This window comes from Pogoniulus pusillus, chromosome 21 (assembly GCF_015220805.1).
Source record: "Pogoniulus pusillus isolate bPogPus1 chromosome 21, bPogPus1.pri, whole genome shotgun sequence".
In the NCBI taxonomy this organism is placed as follows: Eukaryota; Metazoa; Chordata; class Aves; order Piciformes; family Lybiidae; genus Pogoniulus; species Pogoniulus pusillus.
This window is the reverse complement of record NC_087284.1, coordinates 12,007,491-12,022,632: the sequence shown is the minus strand read 5'-3', so window position 1 is coordinate 12,022,632 and position 15,142 is coordinate 12,007,491. Positions and strand designations below refer to the sequence as shown.

Genomic DNA, 15,142 nt, shown 5'->3' with positions numbered 1-15,142 from the left:
GAATTTTCACTGCACCTTAAGGAAAAACTCCCCTGTGAGGGCGACTCGGCACTGAACAGCCTGCCCAGAGATTTTGTGGCATCTCCTCAAAACCTACCTGAATGTGTTCTGTGCAACCTGCTCTGGATGAACCTGCTTTAGCAGAGGGGTTGGACTGAATGATCCCTAGAGGTCCCTTCCAACCCCTGCCACTCTGTAACTCGGTGCTGCCCCATAACCAGGGCTCCTCAGCTGCTCTCCCGGCGGGAGGAGACGTGGGTGGCTCTCTCCTGCCCGGCGCCGCAAGGGGAGATGCCCCAAACCGGACTGTCTGGGCGGACCGGAAAGCCTCCCGCAGCCAGCACTGCCGCGGGTCCCCGTCCCCGCCGCTGGCTCTGCCCCGCAGGCGGGCACACCCCGCGGCCGCCGCGCCAGCGAGCGAGGCGGTGCCGCCAGCTCCCAGCGGGCGCCTCGCAGCCGCGCGCCGCCCGTCGGTGCCGGGGCCGGGGCGGTGCCGGCTCGGCGGCGGCCAATGGCGCGGCGGGGGCGGGCGGTGCAGGAACCGCCGGGAGCTGACAGCCAGGCCCCGCTCCCCCCGCGACGAGCGGGCGCTCGCGGCGAACATGGCAGGGGAGTGGTGCTGAGCTTCGCTCCGCCGCCCGGTTCCACTTCCCCCATTCCCTCCACTCTCCTCCCGCAACCTGCACTTGTTGGCCGCCTTCCGCCAGGGGAGCGCGGGTTATCCCTGCTCGCCCCACATCCGTGAGGAGAGGGCAGTGCCGGCGCCTCCGCGGAGGCGTGTGTGATGGTGCAGGCATGGCGGGGCAGCCGGCGGCCGCGGCACTGCTGAGGCAGGGGGCGGCTGGTCCCGGCCCCGGCGGCGGCAGCAGCAGCAGCAGCCGCAGCCAGTGGGGGCTGCCTCTGTCTCCCGCCAACCCGGCGGCCGCCTCCTCCCGCCCCAGCTGGCGGTGAGGGAAGGAGGGAGAGTCGCTGTGCCGTGCCGCCTCGCCCCCCGCCGCCGCCGCCATGCTACCCGGGGTGGGGGTGTTCGGCACCGGCCTGACGGCGCGGGTGATCGTGCCGCTGCTGAAAGCGGAGGGCTTCGCCGTGAAGGCGCTGTGGGGCCGCACGCCCGAGGAGGCGGAGGAGCTGGCCAAGGAGATGAGCGTCCCCTTCTACACCAGCCGCATCGACGAGGTGCTCCTGCACCAGGACGTCGACCTGGTCTGCGTCAACTTACCGCCGCCGCTCACCCGGCAGGTCGCCGTCAAGACCCTGGGTGAGTGGGGACGGCCGCGGGGGCGATCTCTGGGGCTCGGGCTTTGCCTTAGGCTGAATGAAATGAAACCCCGCCTCAGAGCGGAGTTTCTCCTTTGCTTCCCTCTCCATTCTCCGTGTAATTATATGGAGGAGGGCTGGTGTCCAGCGTTCCCCGCTGTGGCAAGGCCGAGGGCCGGCGGGGTGGCTGGGGATGGCGCTGCGGCAGCTCTGTGTGACATCTCGCAGCCCTGGTTTTCCTCCTTCCGTGCCGCCGTGCTCCCAGGCAGTAGGTACCGGTCCCTCCGGGCAAGCTCGGGCAAGCCTGGGCAGGAGGGGCCTGGCACCCACGCAAAAGGAGGAGGGAGCAGGTGTCATCTGTGTCGCGGTACGAAGGAGAAAGTCACGATAAAAAGGAGAAAAATTAATCATCCTGCCCGAGCTTGGCCGGTGTTTCCCGTATGCGCCTGGCAGGGGAGTGGATTGCTCAGCATCGCTCCTTCTTTAGAGGCGCCCACGCCGGGAAACTCTGGGGGGGGCGGCTCTGCCCCCAGCCCCGAGTCCACAGCTGCAAACCAAGGAGGGAGGCAGGAAGCGGTGACAGCAGAGGAAATGTTTTTACACCCCAAGCTACATTAAGATCACGTACGAAGGGAAGGAGGGACTGAAGAAGTAGACATGCACTGTTGTCAGCTTCTCTGCTTTCAGTCGTGCAAAAGCGGGGCACATCTCCCTTTCTCTTGCGTGAGCATTAAGTCAGGACTTCGCTTTCCCAGCTTCGTGATCTCTGGTCTTTAAACGCTTACTTTCTGATGGAGTTTAGTGAGAAAATCCTCCGGAACAAGGAAGTCCTAATTTATCCCTACAAATATAGGTGGGAAAGGTTAAAAGTGAGAGAAAAATGCTGTGAGTCATGGTTGTTGCAGATCCTGTCGAGGTTAACAGGTCAGGGTGGCTTGTTTGGCTGTGGGGCTGCAGCAGTGTAGGCTGATGGCTATCGCTTTCAGCCTTATAAATGCGTGTGGCATGTCCTAGTGTTGCACTGCTGCTGGCGTGCTCATTAGTATTAGTTACCATTCAAATGCTGTTAACATCACAGACAGCTTTCAAAATGAAGCAGTTAATGGAGTTAAGGCAATACCTAAATATCCTTAAGTGCAGCGTAGGATTTGTCCGGAAGCCTTGCACAGTGTTGGTTGCTGTACTTGGAAACGCGTGTTTCAGAGCGTTTAACATAATCCTGACTTTTTGTCCTCAAGATAGGCTTGTACCAGAAGCCTGCTGGCCAGAATGATGTGTGAATGGATTTACAAAGTAGAAATGCACATACCCATAAACCATCTATAAAAAGCAGTATCAAGGTAACAAGGTTGCACGTTTGACCCACATTAATTTGACAACAATTGTGTCACTTTTCCTGTGACTCTTTCCTGCAGGTGTTGCTCAAGGAAGTGCTCATAGAGGTAGAATCCCATGAGGTTTCAGGCAGGCACAAGGCATCTGGTTCAAGAAAGGATTCGTGAAATAAGAAAGACAATTGGTGTGATTTTTCCAGAGGGCTTAGATTACTGTTCGTTTTGTCTCCTGAGTATTTGCAGCTAAAGAAGAAGGAAAAATCTGCTCCCAGATATGTGCTGAATTTTTGAATGATGCTGACAATTGATGTAGCTGAGATGTTACTGATAACTTGCTGATGCAATGTGCTAGTAACAGACTGGAAGTGACAAAAAGGTGTTTTCTCTCTATTGATTAGTTCTGTGCCATTCTTAGTTCATCCGATTAATTTGGCTTCCTCCTATTCCTCAAAGATGGTTATTTGTGTGTTGCAGTGGTAGTCAAATGCGTGTGAAAATGCATGGAGAAGTCATTAAACAGGGATTAAACGTTACAAGGTGATAATGTACATCATGTGATTTTTTTTTTTTTTACAATGTATTCTTAAATAGTTACTTACAGAATATCTCTTGGATTGTAGCTCTTCCTGCAATTACTCTGGAGTTAAATGTTTATTGTTTAGTTATTGATCCGTTGTTTTGGGGGGGGAATTTTTGGGTTTTATTTGAGTTCAGGCATGGGATCTATAACAATAAAAGTTTTTGCAAGTTCATAGAGTTACAAAGAAGGCCTAGAGTAGCAGTTCCTGAACTGCTTAAAGGAATAATACCTCTCTGTTGGCATCTTCTTGTGGTCCTGCTTGTGCTTCATGGCCTGGGGGCTGCTGTGCTTAGGAGTGCAGTTGCAATTCGTCAAGTGAGGAGTTCAAAAACCTCTGATAAGAAAGAGCAAAGATGTATAGTTTGAGGAAAGCAGAAGCTGGGGAAAAGTCCTTACAATGACAGGGATAGCATACTGGTATTTAAAACAAACAAACAAACAAACAAAAAAACCCACACGAAAGCAAGGTTGTTTTTTTTTTTTTAATGTGTAGTGGTTTCTGGTAGGACATAAAAGTTTTAGTCATAGGTGGAGGTTTTAAGAGGTTTAAATGTGATGCCCTGCATTGCAGTGGAAAAGGCTGAGAAAGACATGAGTTTTGTTAATACATCCAGATCCGGCTTCTATAGGAGTGGTGACTTCTGGCCTGGGAGGAGACAGGGACAAACTCTTTTTTTGCACCTATATTTTATTTTTAATTGTCTTGTTGCCCAAAGCTGTGTTTTCATTTGTGGAGGATTCATTATTAAAAGGTGAAGCAGTTTGCAGTGTTTCCATCTCCCGTCTAGAGCTGTATTTACACTCTGACTTAGAAACATGTTCAAAATCTACCCTCGCATGTTTCTGGTGTGGACTCTAGAGGTGAAGGTAGGGTGGTCTGCACTTGTGTTTAACCAGGACCATGCAAAATGGAAAACCCTGATGTCTTTGCGGTCACTGATGCATCTGACATGTTGGTGGAGTGCTGCTTCAAAACATTTTGGCGAGACAGCCTATCATCCACTATTAAACTGTGAATGTGTGAAATCCATGCTTAGGAAGTCCTCAAACTGTGGCTTCCTGGAAGCTGGTGAAAGGAGAAAATGAGAGAAATATAACTTTAAACTTGCCCTATTAACTTTTCCTCTAGGCCTCTCTAATTTATATCTTAGCAAGAAGGTCCTGAGCTAGATCTGACTCTGGCAGTTTTCTTAGAGGCTTGACCAATGTTGGGCATGTCTTTGGAACAAACCATGTTCATGAGACAACTGGAAACGAGACTGCTTTGTATGATGATGAAAAGCACAAATAAAACTCATGGTGTTTTATGTGAAATACTCTGATGGCCTCTGTTACTTCTGTGTGAAAGGAATCAAATCCCTTGTTTGCCTGTTCAAAATGGAGCTGACTGGCCTTTTTTTTTCCTGCCTCTGCTTTATTCTGTTCTCTTAGGAGCTCTTTTGTTTATCACTGTTTCTACTAGTTCTCTGTAGTGTAATGCTCAGCCAGTATCCTTTCTCACTCACTGCTTGGTGGTCAAGGAAGATCAATGGCTGAGTGTTTAGGTAAACATGGAAAAGGGTCCTAGTATTGAGGAAGAGTGTTTTCTCACTGAGCTGAAAAGTTTGGCGTGTTTGCTGGAAGTGGTCTGCTTTTCCCCTGCCTGCATTGGCAATACAGTGGTATCCCAAGCTTGATGAGGCATGGGTGATGTGCTTGCATTCAGGGACAAAATATATCACCAGACTGCCTGTTTGTCTTCAGCATCAGAAGAGCTGCTGATACAGACAATATGATGTGACCCTCCACCCGGTTCAAAACTGTCAAAATGTGACTTTTCATGGTGTAATCTTTCCTCTTTGTTCAAATATGACACTTGTCAGATCCTGACTGAAAGGGTTGCCCAGCATGACTAAATAGCTGCCACATCAGGTGAAGTGATGTAGTGCTGGTGGCACTTAGAAGTCCTTGATGACATTTCATCTTCAAGTTGAAGGATAAGGCACACACATTTCTGTATGACTGGTTCTGTTGGTGCTCAAGTTAACTCTACTAACGAGATCTTATTCCTGAGGTTCACCTAAGTGTTTCTAAGAAGCAAACAGTACTTGCTTCTTCCCAAAAGCAAAATATGTTTCTAAAGCATGTCTCTGGAGATATTACCCTTAACTCTTTTTTCAGTGGTTTTATTTACTCTTTCATCTGAGTTAAGGACAAGAACACTGAACTGTGTGCTGCATATTCATTGTACATGTTTGCAGCCGTGTCTGCATATTATTACTTTATATTTACATTGTTGTAGTGCATGGTAGGAGTCTGTTTTGCCTAGAGACTGTACAGAGTATGACTTTGCCAGCCCTCCAGAAGCTGTTCCTCTTAAGGAGCACTTAACTTTGTTTGCTGACCGGTGCTTCTTTTATACTTGATTGTGGTCATGAGGCAGCATCTTGGTTTAGAGAGGAATGTAAATAGTACCACTTGGATCCTCACCTTCCCACTCCTTCACAGGAACACTAGCATCACACAGGCATGCAGTACAGCCCTGCTGTCTAGAATACACTGGTGAGAACTCCTTGTTAAAGCACTGGCAGTATTTTCACTGGATTTACCCTGAAGTGATATTTACCCCATCAGCTGCACTGAAATAATTCACAAATCTGGTGCAATCTTATTTCTGCATTCCTCCGCACCCGCGCAAATCAGGCAGAGGTTACAGGGTTGTTGCAGTGCATAAAACACCATCTAGAGTTTAAGTGGTCAAGACCTTTTGGGATGAGACACTCTATTAAGGGAAAACATTATCATGATTATTTATTATTAATAGCAATGTACTATCTGTCCTGCAGTATTGAGTTTAAATTTGACCTAACAGCAGTGACTTTCAGCAGAACATGCTCCTGTACTTGAAAGGCAAATGACTTTGCAGCATATTAAATGTGGATTATGGTCATCTTGCTGCAAAAGAAAAGGTCAGATGAAGTGCTGTCTATCTTTAATTGGCAGAGCCAGCAAAGGCTATGATGCTTTTTTTTTTGCACATATGGGAAGGTCAGCTCGAAGAGTCTGCCGGCCATTGGCTGCAAGACTTCTTCCTACTCAAATGATGATGGTGAACCACAGAAAATAGTACCTAGCTCTTCTATCAACCTTTTTCTCTCAGTACTGCAGACTGTGACCAGCGTTAGTCCTATACAACTCCTACCAAGATGCTGTGGGATTGGACTTCCAAGACTGTTAAGGTAAAAAGTACCATTCAGGTACTTTTAGTAGTGTTTAAAACCAAATAAATTTGAAAAACAGGTGAGCTCTTCCTCTCCATTGTTTCCTTTCTGGCTTTCAAATCAGTGATGTGTTTTTATTTTTCCCAATTTTATTTTGTTTGGAAGTAGCCACCAAGTCCATAGCAGTGGTAGGATTGCTCAGGAGCTTGGTATGGACCAAACTTGGGATGCTGTGGCTCTTAGCTCATGCCATGATGGCATCCAAATTTGTTTAGACTAAGGAACAGCCAGTTGTGATTAAAGTGGTTGTATTAAATCATGTTATGCACGAAGACCACTACTGTGATCCTGTATCCAAGCAGGGTCAGTTTGTGGTGTCCCAGTTTCCTCTGTGCTGTTTTAAAATGGAGTGCCTGGCCTTGGCTGCAAAGACAAGTTGATGTGTTGCTGTCTGTGGACCAGCATGGGCAGGGGAAGCAGGACAGGCTTAACCTGTTGAAGACTGCTGCAGGTCTAGCCTTATGCCCACTCAGCTGGTGGCTGTAGAAGTATGGAAAGCGACATCTCAAGTTAAGGAAACTGGCACCAGTGTAAGAGGTTACTGTGCCCTATATGTGAATCAGCTGAAACAAGCGCATGCCTGAACACTCATTTGCCCACGTTCTTCCAGTGATTTAGGTGGCAAAATGTGGTGCTGGGGCACAGACATCCTCTTTCCACCTGCTCTGCTGACAGAACCTTGGGCCTTCACCACGAGATGAGCCAAGAGTAGTCCTGACCTGCACTACTGTCAGTGTCTGATCTTTTACACTGTTAAGTAGAGCCATAGTCAGGGTGGTGGTACTTTGATGAGAACCCTGACTTCCTTTCAAATACACAAGGCAGAGGTGCTTTTGTCTTCCTTTTAAAAAAAGTATTTATATAGGCAAGTCCTTATCACCTTTATCTGTTTTGCTGCACTTGGAACACTATTTTCTTGTCCTATTCTGGTCTTACATTGATGTTGGCAGTGGTGGCAAATACAGCTGTTTTTCCTACAGTCTGAGGTATGTGAAACACTCATCTGTTCAAAGACTAGTGCTTACCAGTGCTAGTTCTAGTGCAGGCCCTCCTAAGGCATCCTTGTGATTTTTAACACTGGTGTACTAGCCTTAGCAATGCTCCTACAGTGTCTTGATTTGGTGTTGAAAATGGCTGAAGGAGGCAAGGAGCTCTCTTAGGCATGACTTCTGGCATAGCTGAGGAAAATTTGGCTGATGTGGTGCTAACTAGGAAAGGGGTGAACATAATAGAATAATTTCCCATGATCAAAACAGACATTACTGCTAAAAGCATAGGCTTGCATGCCTGGCCTTGTGACTATGCTAGTGAAGATAACCTTTTCTATTTATGTTGCTGGCACAGTGGGTAGAGTGGATATGACATAGACAGCATCTTGTGCAACAGTTCTTTGTTAAAATGGCACAACCATGCTATGGATGCTCTTACACAAACAGAAGATAGGTGGTGTGGCTTTCTTCTATGGGAAGATGAGAAAAGGTCCTTATATAAAGGGAGGATGTATATATCAAGGAGGATGAAGCCAGACTGTTCTCAGTGGTGTCCAGTAACAGGACAAGGGACAGTGAACACAAACTGGAACACGGGAGGTTCCGTGTGAACATAACCAAAAAATTCTTTGTCTGAGGGTGGCAGAGCACTGGAATAGGCTGCCCAGAGAAGTTGTGGAGCCTCCATCTTTGGAGGCATTCAAAACCGTGCTGGATCTGTTTCTGTGTGATTTACTTAAGGTGATCCTGTTCTAGTAGGCGGGGGCTGGACTAGATCTTCACATGCCCCTTCCAACTCCTACCATTCTGTGAAAGGTGTCCTTATACTGTTAGATCTGTGGCCAGGCTAAGTGTTATTATTTAACTTCTGGAGTAAATTATTGCATCCCTATAACATGTGATACAGCACAAAACAGATCTCTTATTATTACTCTCTTGCACAGCTTTGTTCCTTCATTTTGACAAGCAGTTGCCACTGTGACACCTGCTGTGGTACTGAGCTGTCTGTTCCCCCTTCAACATACTTTCCCTCTGACTTTGTGTTGTTGCTGTGTTTTCAGGACTTGGGTTGCTGAGAGCTCAGTGTTGTTGGTAAAGGAAGGACTCCTGTCCTGCTTCTGTTGTTTCAAGTTTTGGAAGAATACTAAATAACACAGAAATTAAGGAAAAATGTGTAGATAAATGTGGAGAAAGAGAAATATGTTTGTGTATTGGTTCTAGTTTAAAGTTCCCAGAGATTCAAATATAGTTAATAGAACCAATAACAATTAATGGATGCCTTTCCTTCTCTTCCCCCCCCCCCCCCCCCCCCTTTTTTTTTTTTTAAAGGAAAAGGAATTAGATGTAGAGAGGGAAAAGTAAACACATCCAAATAAATAGTCTCACTTCAATTTGGAAGTTAAAAGAGGAAACTTTAACAATAAATAAAAGGTATTTGAGGTAGGGGAATTGCAAAGAGATACAGGGAAGGGAAATACATATATACAGGCAGATTGATGGCAGTGGGTTTGTCCACCTTGTGGAATGGTGGCCATGTGATAAAACAAAAGAGCAGCAGGAACAGGAGAGTGGTGCTGGCAGGGAGGCAGGGCAAGAGAGAAGGATACAGGCAGTTCCTCTGTGTTTATAGGGAAGTGGGAGTGGGCTAACCACTACACCTGGAGTAAGGTTCAGAGCCACTCCGGAGAGGAGTCAGGAGGACCTGGGGTTAGGATCAAGACCACTCCCCCAGGAGGGCTAGCCCTTTACATTTTGGCAAGTAAAATCACTAGATTTTCAAACCCCCACTGTTGCCCCCTTTTTAAAAGTTGTTCTTCCCGTAGAGCCCTTTTATGCCTGAGATTGACGTTACATAACAGACAGATTTGCTGTATAGCTCCAGACGTGGGTAGTTGAGCACAAACCATGAAGGAGACATGGTAAAACCTCTACAAGATGCCAAATATGTTGTTCTGTCTGCTTTTATTTGAGAATTGGGTAAATCGTATGGAAGCATAGTACAAGTCCTTTTCTTTGTCTGTGCAGGGGATTTTGCCCTTTTAGCACCAGTGGTGGCAGAGCACGGAGTTAAATGTCTAGAACAGCCAAGATGGGTGTTTTTCACAGGCACAGCAGTGCTACACCACCCTTTGCTGTTGGTATCACTTTGTCACAGTGTTATCCGGAGTTGCTATGAATTGTTCTGGTTTCCTCACATCAGCAAAGCAGAAGTATTTACCCTACTGCTTTTTGTGTACAATTCATATAATAAGCTCTTGGATCCTAAGAGTGAGCCAGCCAAGTCAGGGACTTACAAGGTCAGTGTGTCTGCAGGTAACAAACCCACGCTTCTTACAAAAAAAATATTTCAGGTCCTAAGTCTTGATTTAAAGAAAGTGATTTTAATAGATATGTAATGAAAAGGAATCATCTTTTGTGTAAGTTCCCCAAATTAATTTAAGGGGTGGTCTGCACAGATTTTCCTACCAGTCTAATGGTGACTGTGAGGGGTATGATTTCTTTAATGTAATTGCCTCATGGCCGTTAGAAGTCCAGCTGGTGTGACTCCTGGCGTGGACACAGTTCTGCCAGAACTATGGCATCTGTGTCTGTATTTGGTATAGATTATTCCTGTTTCTGTGCAGGCATAAATTGTCAGTTGCCTATATATTTGGAGCATCTAGCTGGTATAAATGTACCTGTGGTACTAGTACTATATCTATTGGTACAGCTGTACTCTTCCTAAAGGTAGTTAATGTGTTCATCTGGGAGATATATTGCTGTGGACACTAAGAGGAACCTTGCTTGGTTTTGTGTCACTGTGAGGGTGTAGACCTCTGAGCAAAAGTCCCCAAACAGTCTAAGAAGCTTTTCTGTGTATGTGTTTGACTTGGCTATGCTAAAAAATATGGTGGTGAAGAGGTGAGAACACTAGGCCTTGCTCCACCATGCTGATCACTGAGGTCAGACAAGACTCATGTGCCTGGCAAGTGTAAATGTGGCTATACTTGATCACTGCAGCTGCTGAGGGCTGAGTGTCTGGAGTGGGGAGACAGGCTCTTCTCACTTGCTCCCTGTGATAGGACACAAGGAGCAATGGGTGTAAGTTGCAGCACAAGAGGTTTCACCTCAACACAAGGCGGGGGCTTCTTTGCTGTAAGGGTCACAGAGCACTGGCACAGGCTCCCCAGAGAGGTTGTGGAGTCTCCTTCTCTGGCGACTTTCAAGGCCCATCTGGATGCATTCCTCTATGACCTGAGCTGGATTCTATGGTCCTGCTCTGGCAAGGGGTTGGACTTGATGATCTTTTTGGGTCCCTTCCAATCCCTGACATCCTGTGACCTCATCAATGTTTGTAAATATGTGAGTGCCAGGAAGATGGAGCCAGGCTCTGCTTGGTGATGCCCAATGACAAGACAAGGAGCAATGGGTGGAAGTTGAGGCATATAAAGTTCAATGAAAACATGAAGAAAATGTTTTTTTTTTTCACTGTGAGGATGATGGAACACTGAAACAGGCTGCTCAGGGGGGTTGTGGGGTCTCCTTCTCTGGAAATACTCAAAACTCACCTGGACGCGTTCCTGTGTAATCTGGTGTAGGTGACCCTGCTCTGCCAGGGAGGTTGGACTGGATGATCTTTTGAAGTCCCTTCCAAACCCTAACATTCTGTGATACCACCAGATCTTATTAAAACACAAATGTGACCCACAGGGTAGCAAGAATTTTAGGGAATTGTGGAGGGCTATCATCTCTTTATAATAGTATCTTTCATTTTAGCTCATCCAGGGCTACTGATAACAAATATTATTTACCAGGATTAAGTATGAGCATGGGGAAGTGCACAGAAAATGAGGACGTGGTGTGAGTAACTTGGTTGGTACTAGTATATGAATAAATACACTGACTTAACACAGGGAGTAGATTACTTTTGTCATTTGTTACTGTGCTATAATTTAATCTCAGAATGAAAACTAGTAGCTTCAATTGCATCACAGCAGCAATCACAGCTTTGGTGAAGTAGACGGTGAAAAAAGGGTAGCAATTTTGTTTTGCATTCTCATGTTTCCATGGCTTTTATCAGCAGTAAAGACACTTGTTTTGGCACTTCTTGCAGTGAATGTTTGGCAGTCTTCAGCTCTTCCATCTTGCCTTTTTTTTTTTTTTTGCCAGGAAATGCCCAGAAGGGAAGTCCTGGTTGAATTGCATACTGTCTCAGGAGTACTGGGCTTCACATGACTGATCTGAAGCCTTAATATAAAGAGCTTTGCAAAATTCAAATAGTCAAAGAGAGGTGATTCTACAGTAGTAGTTGCCCTTACTGAGCTGGAGTAACATTGCTTAAAGATGTGAAGCTGAAAACTAGCCTGAGCACTTAGAATGATTTCTCTTGGTTTGCAGACATATACATTACATATAGTTCCATATATTTAAATAATAATAATAAAACCCCCCATAAAACTCACATGGAGGTGGGTAATATATAAATAAAAAATTCCTGGAAATCTCTCCCATTCCTTCACTTCCTCAGCCAATAAAAGACAATGCAGCTCTTTCAGTTTCTTGTGAGGATAGGAAAGGGGAGTGAAAATAGCTCAGAGAACATCTGAAAATGCTGCAGCCAGGGTTGTGGCCCTTAAAATAAATTAAAAAAATGTGCCTGAAAGATGCATTGAAAAATTGGGATTCTGATCCTGCTTGTTCCACTGTAAATACAAGTAAAGTTCTACTGGATCAAAGGAAATAGTTGAAATTTGTGGTGATGTTACTGAGAATGTGTTTTGTCCCAAAAAGACCCAACTAGCTGTGCTGCAGGGAGGGGAGCTTGGCCTTGCAGATCTGTGTCCTCTTGACAAAGGCATCTCTGTCAATTTAGGAAATGATTGGTGGGAGTCTTGGGACATTGTTCTGTAAACCTCTGCTTACTTCAGTAGTGTCCTTGAAGACAGGGAATATTTGTCAGGTGCAATAATTCATGTAAGTAGGAATTTGCTTGCACACTGCTTTTGTACCAGTTCATCAAAAAACCTCCAAAGATACAGCTATTTCAGTGCACTTTCACATCTCAGTATGTTTGTGCTCCAGTGAAGTGTTACATCAGGATGTCTGCAGGAATAAAAAAAATGAGATGGATAATATTTGGAGCAGGGGTGCTTAGAAATGCTAACCATAGCCTACCAAAGCCTGTGACTAAATGAGCCTGACGGAGCTTGCAGAACTCTTCTGTGACTTGCTGCTTGAAAAAAACTTGACAATTTAGTGTTGTGGAAGATGCTTTGTGGTTAAACAACATGAGATGCTCTGATAAAGACTTCTATCTCAGGCAGAGTGCTAAGCCACATTTCCTGAGACTAGTTTGTAGACACAGCATTATCCAAGTACATGGGAAGGTGTCCTGAATTTTCTGTCTGTGGCTAACAGACAAAAGTCATTATTCATCTTCTTAAATAATTCTGCTTAAAAAATCTGTGCCATGAGGTAGTCAGTTTGCAGAGGTAACATCTCTGATAAAGTAGTCTAAGTACATTTGCATGTGATCTAAGACTATTGGCATAGCTTGAGAGTCATGGACCTGAAGTATAATTCTGGCTATAATTTTTACTGGATTTCACCACCTATAGCCACTAGGTAAAAATACTTCAATGCATCATATGCTTAAAATGAGGAAAGTGTATTCTGAAGGCATCTCACTTCTGTCTGGTAAACTCTGATCTGTTTGCTTGTGAGATTGGATGCTAGCTAGCAGACTTGTTTATGCCTTTTATTATGGTGCTGTTGTGCAGCTCTTCATATAAATTTGTGTTGTCACTGTAATTGAACAATCTGTATTGTCTAAAAATGACACATAGGCAAAGGTGATCCTTCACAATGTCTGATGTGGACAGATGTTTCAGCAGCTGCTGAGACCCACACCTGCTGCCATCTGTGTGCAGAAAGACCTGACCCCTTACGTGTCAGCTGGGGACAAAATTGTTGCATTATACCCTTGGTGTGTGTTTGAGACTTCTGTCATCTCTAAGCAAGAGTGGCAAGATGAGAAAAACTCAGAATTTATGACCTGAACTTTAATTCTTTGTAATGTAGCTCATGTGTTTTAATTAGATGGCATTTATCTGCCTTCCTGAAGTTGTTTCCATCTTTCAGAATTCCCAGAACTACAGATGAGGGATGGGAGAGCATAGAGAGATTTTAAAACACTTGATGATCAAGTTTGTGTGAGAAACCGGTGACAAGGACAAAAACTGGGTCCTCTGATGTGTGCTCTTCTTTTCCACTACTGGGGCTGAATGCTGTTGAGTGGATGGTGATCATGGTAAGTGCTTCTGAGCTGCTGGAAACAAACCAGTTCCTGTCAGCTGGTTGGGACTTTTCCTTGGATGGTTGTGCAGGTCTAAAACCAGTGCAAGAAGAGAGAAGCCCGGATGGTGCAGGAAAACCTCAGCCCCATTTGAAAATAAGCTTTTTGGTCCTCTTCTTGGTGTCCTTTTTTAATGTGTACATTACAGCTCATGAAGGAATTGCCAGGACTGTTAAGGGGAACTCCCTTCTACAGAGAAGACTCATGGATGAGATTGAGTGATCCAGGGCTGTGTTGAGTTTGGAGATTGTATATGGTGCTGAATATTCTGTGGCTTATTGATGGCAGTCATCATCTTCTCTGCACTGGAGCTTTAACAGGTCCTACAAAACCCTTTTATTAAGTTAGCTTACTATGAGCAGTGATGGCTAAGGAGCTGGGAGACTTGTGTATTTATTATTAATGACGCTTGGAGTTTCTCTTTAGTATATGTCATGGTCCTCTGCACACTGGGAAACCCTTTAGCAAATAGCAGGACTTTTCTGAGCTGACTGGAGCAACTGCCGTTTTGGAAGATGGACAACAGCATACCCATATATAATGTTGGCTGCGTATACAATCTTCAGCATCAGCTTAAGCCAAAGTGAACAAATTCAGATTCACAGCTATTGTTAGGAAGTGCTCAAAGATATTTAATTTCAGGTCTAGACATTTTTTTTTCAGCTCTGTAGAGTGCTTGCTTAGGGTTTCCTGCATTGGGCAGAATCACTGAGGGTGACAGAGGACTGCAACAGACTGACCAAAGAGGTTGTGGAATCTTCTCTGGAGGGATTAAAACCCCACCCGGACACTGACATGTGCAACCTGCTGTAGGTGACCCTGATTTAGTAGGGAGCTGGACTAGATGATCTCCAAAGGCCCCTCCTAACCCCCACTATTCTGTGACCTGAGAGGCCTGGGTGACTGTGAGTAGAGTGATGATGGTTGCTGGAGTTGTCACATACCGTCTCAGTATAATCGTGCTTACAGGGAATTTGTGGAAGATGCACTTGCACTCTATGAAGCCATGTGCAGTGTCTTTTCCTTTCTGGCTATGTGTGAATTTTAGTGCCTGAATTTTAGTGCCTTTCACCAAGTCAGTAAATAGGTGAAGTATCTGAAAACACTTCCTTCACTTGATGCTCAAAATAGAATTGTGGGGTGATGCTCTAACTGCTGAATCAGATTTTGGCAAATCATTAAAGGTTCCCTTGAAGGAACCTATGATGTAACAGCCATGGTATGTATTGGCTGTGTGATCCCTTCAGTGTCTGAGGACTGGATTTTGAGACTTTTGCTTACTTAGGGGAGGAATTGCTCTCACATCTCCTTTCATAAGGATGCATTAAAGAATTAACAACACAGGAGATGCCTCTGCTCCAAGGTTAACTTTAGTAGCTTAAAAGTGT

The 15,142-nt window shown here is 45.4% G+C and overlaps 1 protein-coding gene across 1 annotated transcript in view; it reads left to right on the top strand.

Moving 5' to 3' along the window:
* The first annotated feature begins 592 nt into the window (after positions 1-592).
* The window catches only part of GFOD1 (Gfo/Idh/MocA-like oxidoreductase domain containing 1), a 71,881-nt gene continuing 57,331 nt past the window's right edge, over positions 593-15,142 (top strand). The window contains exon 1 of the mRNA XM_064160953.1: positions 593-1,258. Coding sequence (XP_064017023.1) covers positions 1,006-1,258 — 253 coding nt within the window. The 5' untranslated portion in view covers positions 593-1,005. The remainder of the gene's footprint in view (positions 1,259-15,142) is intronic.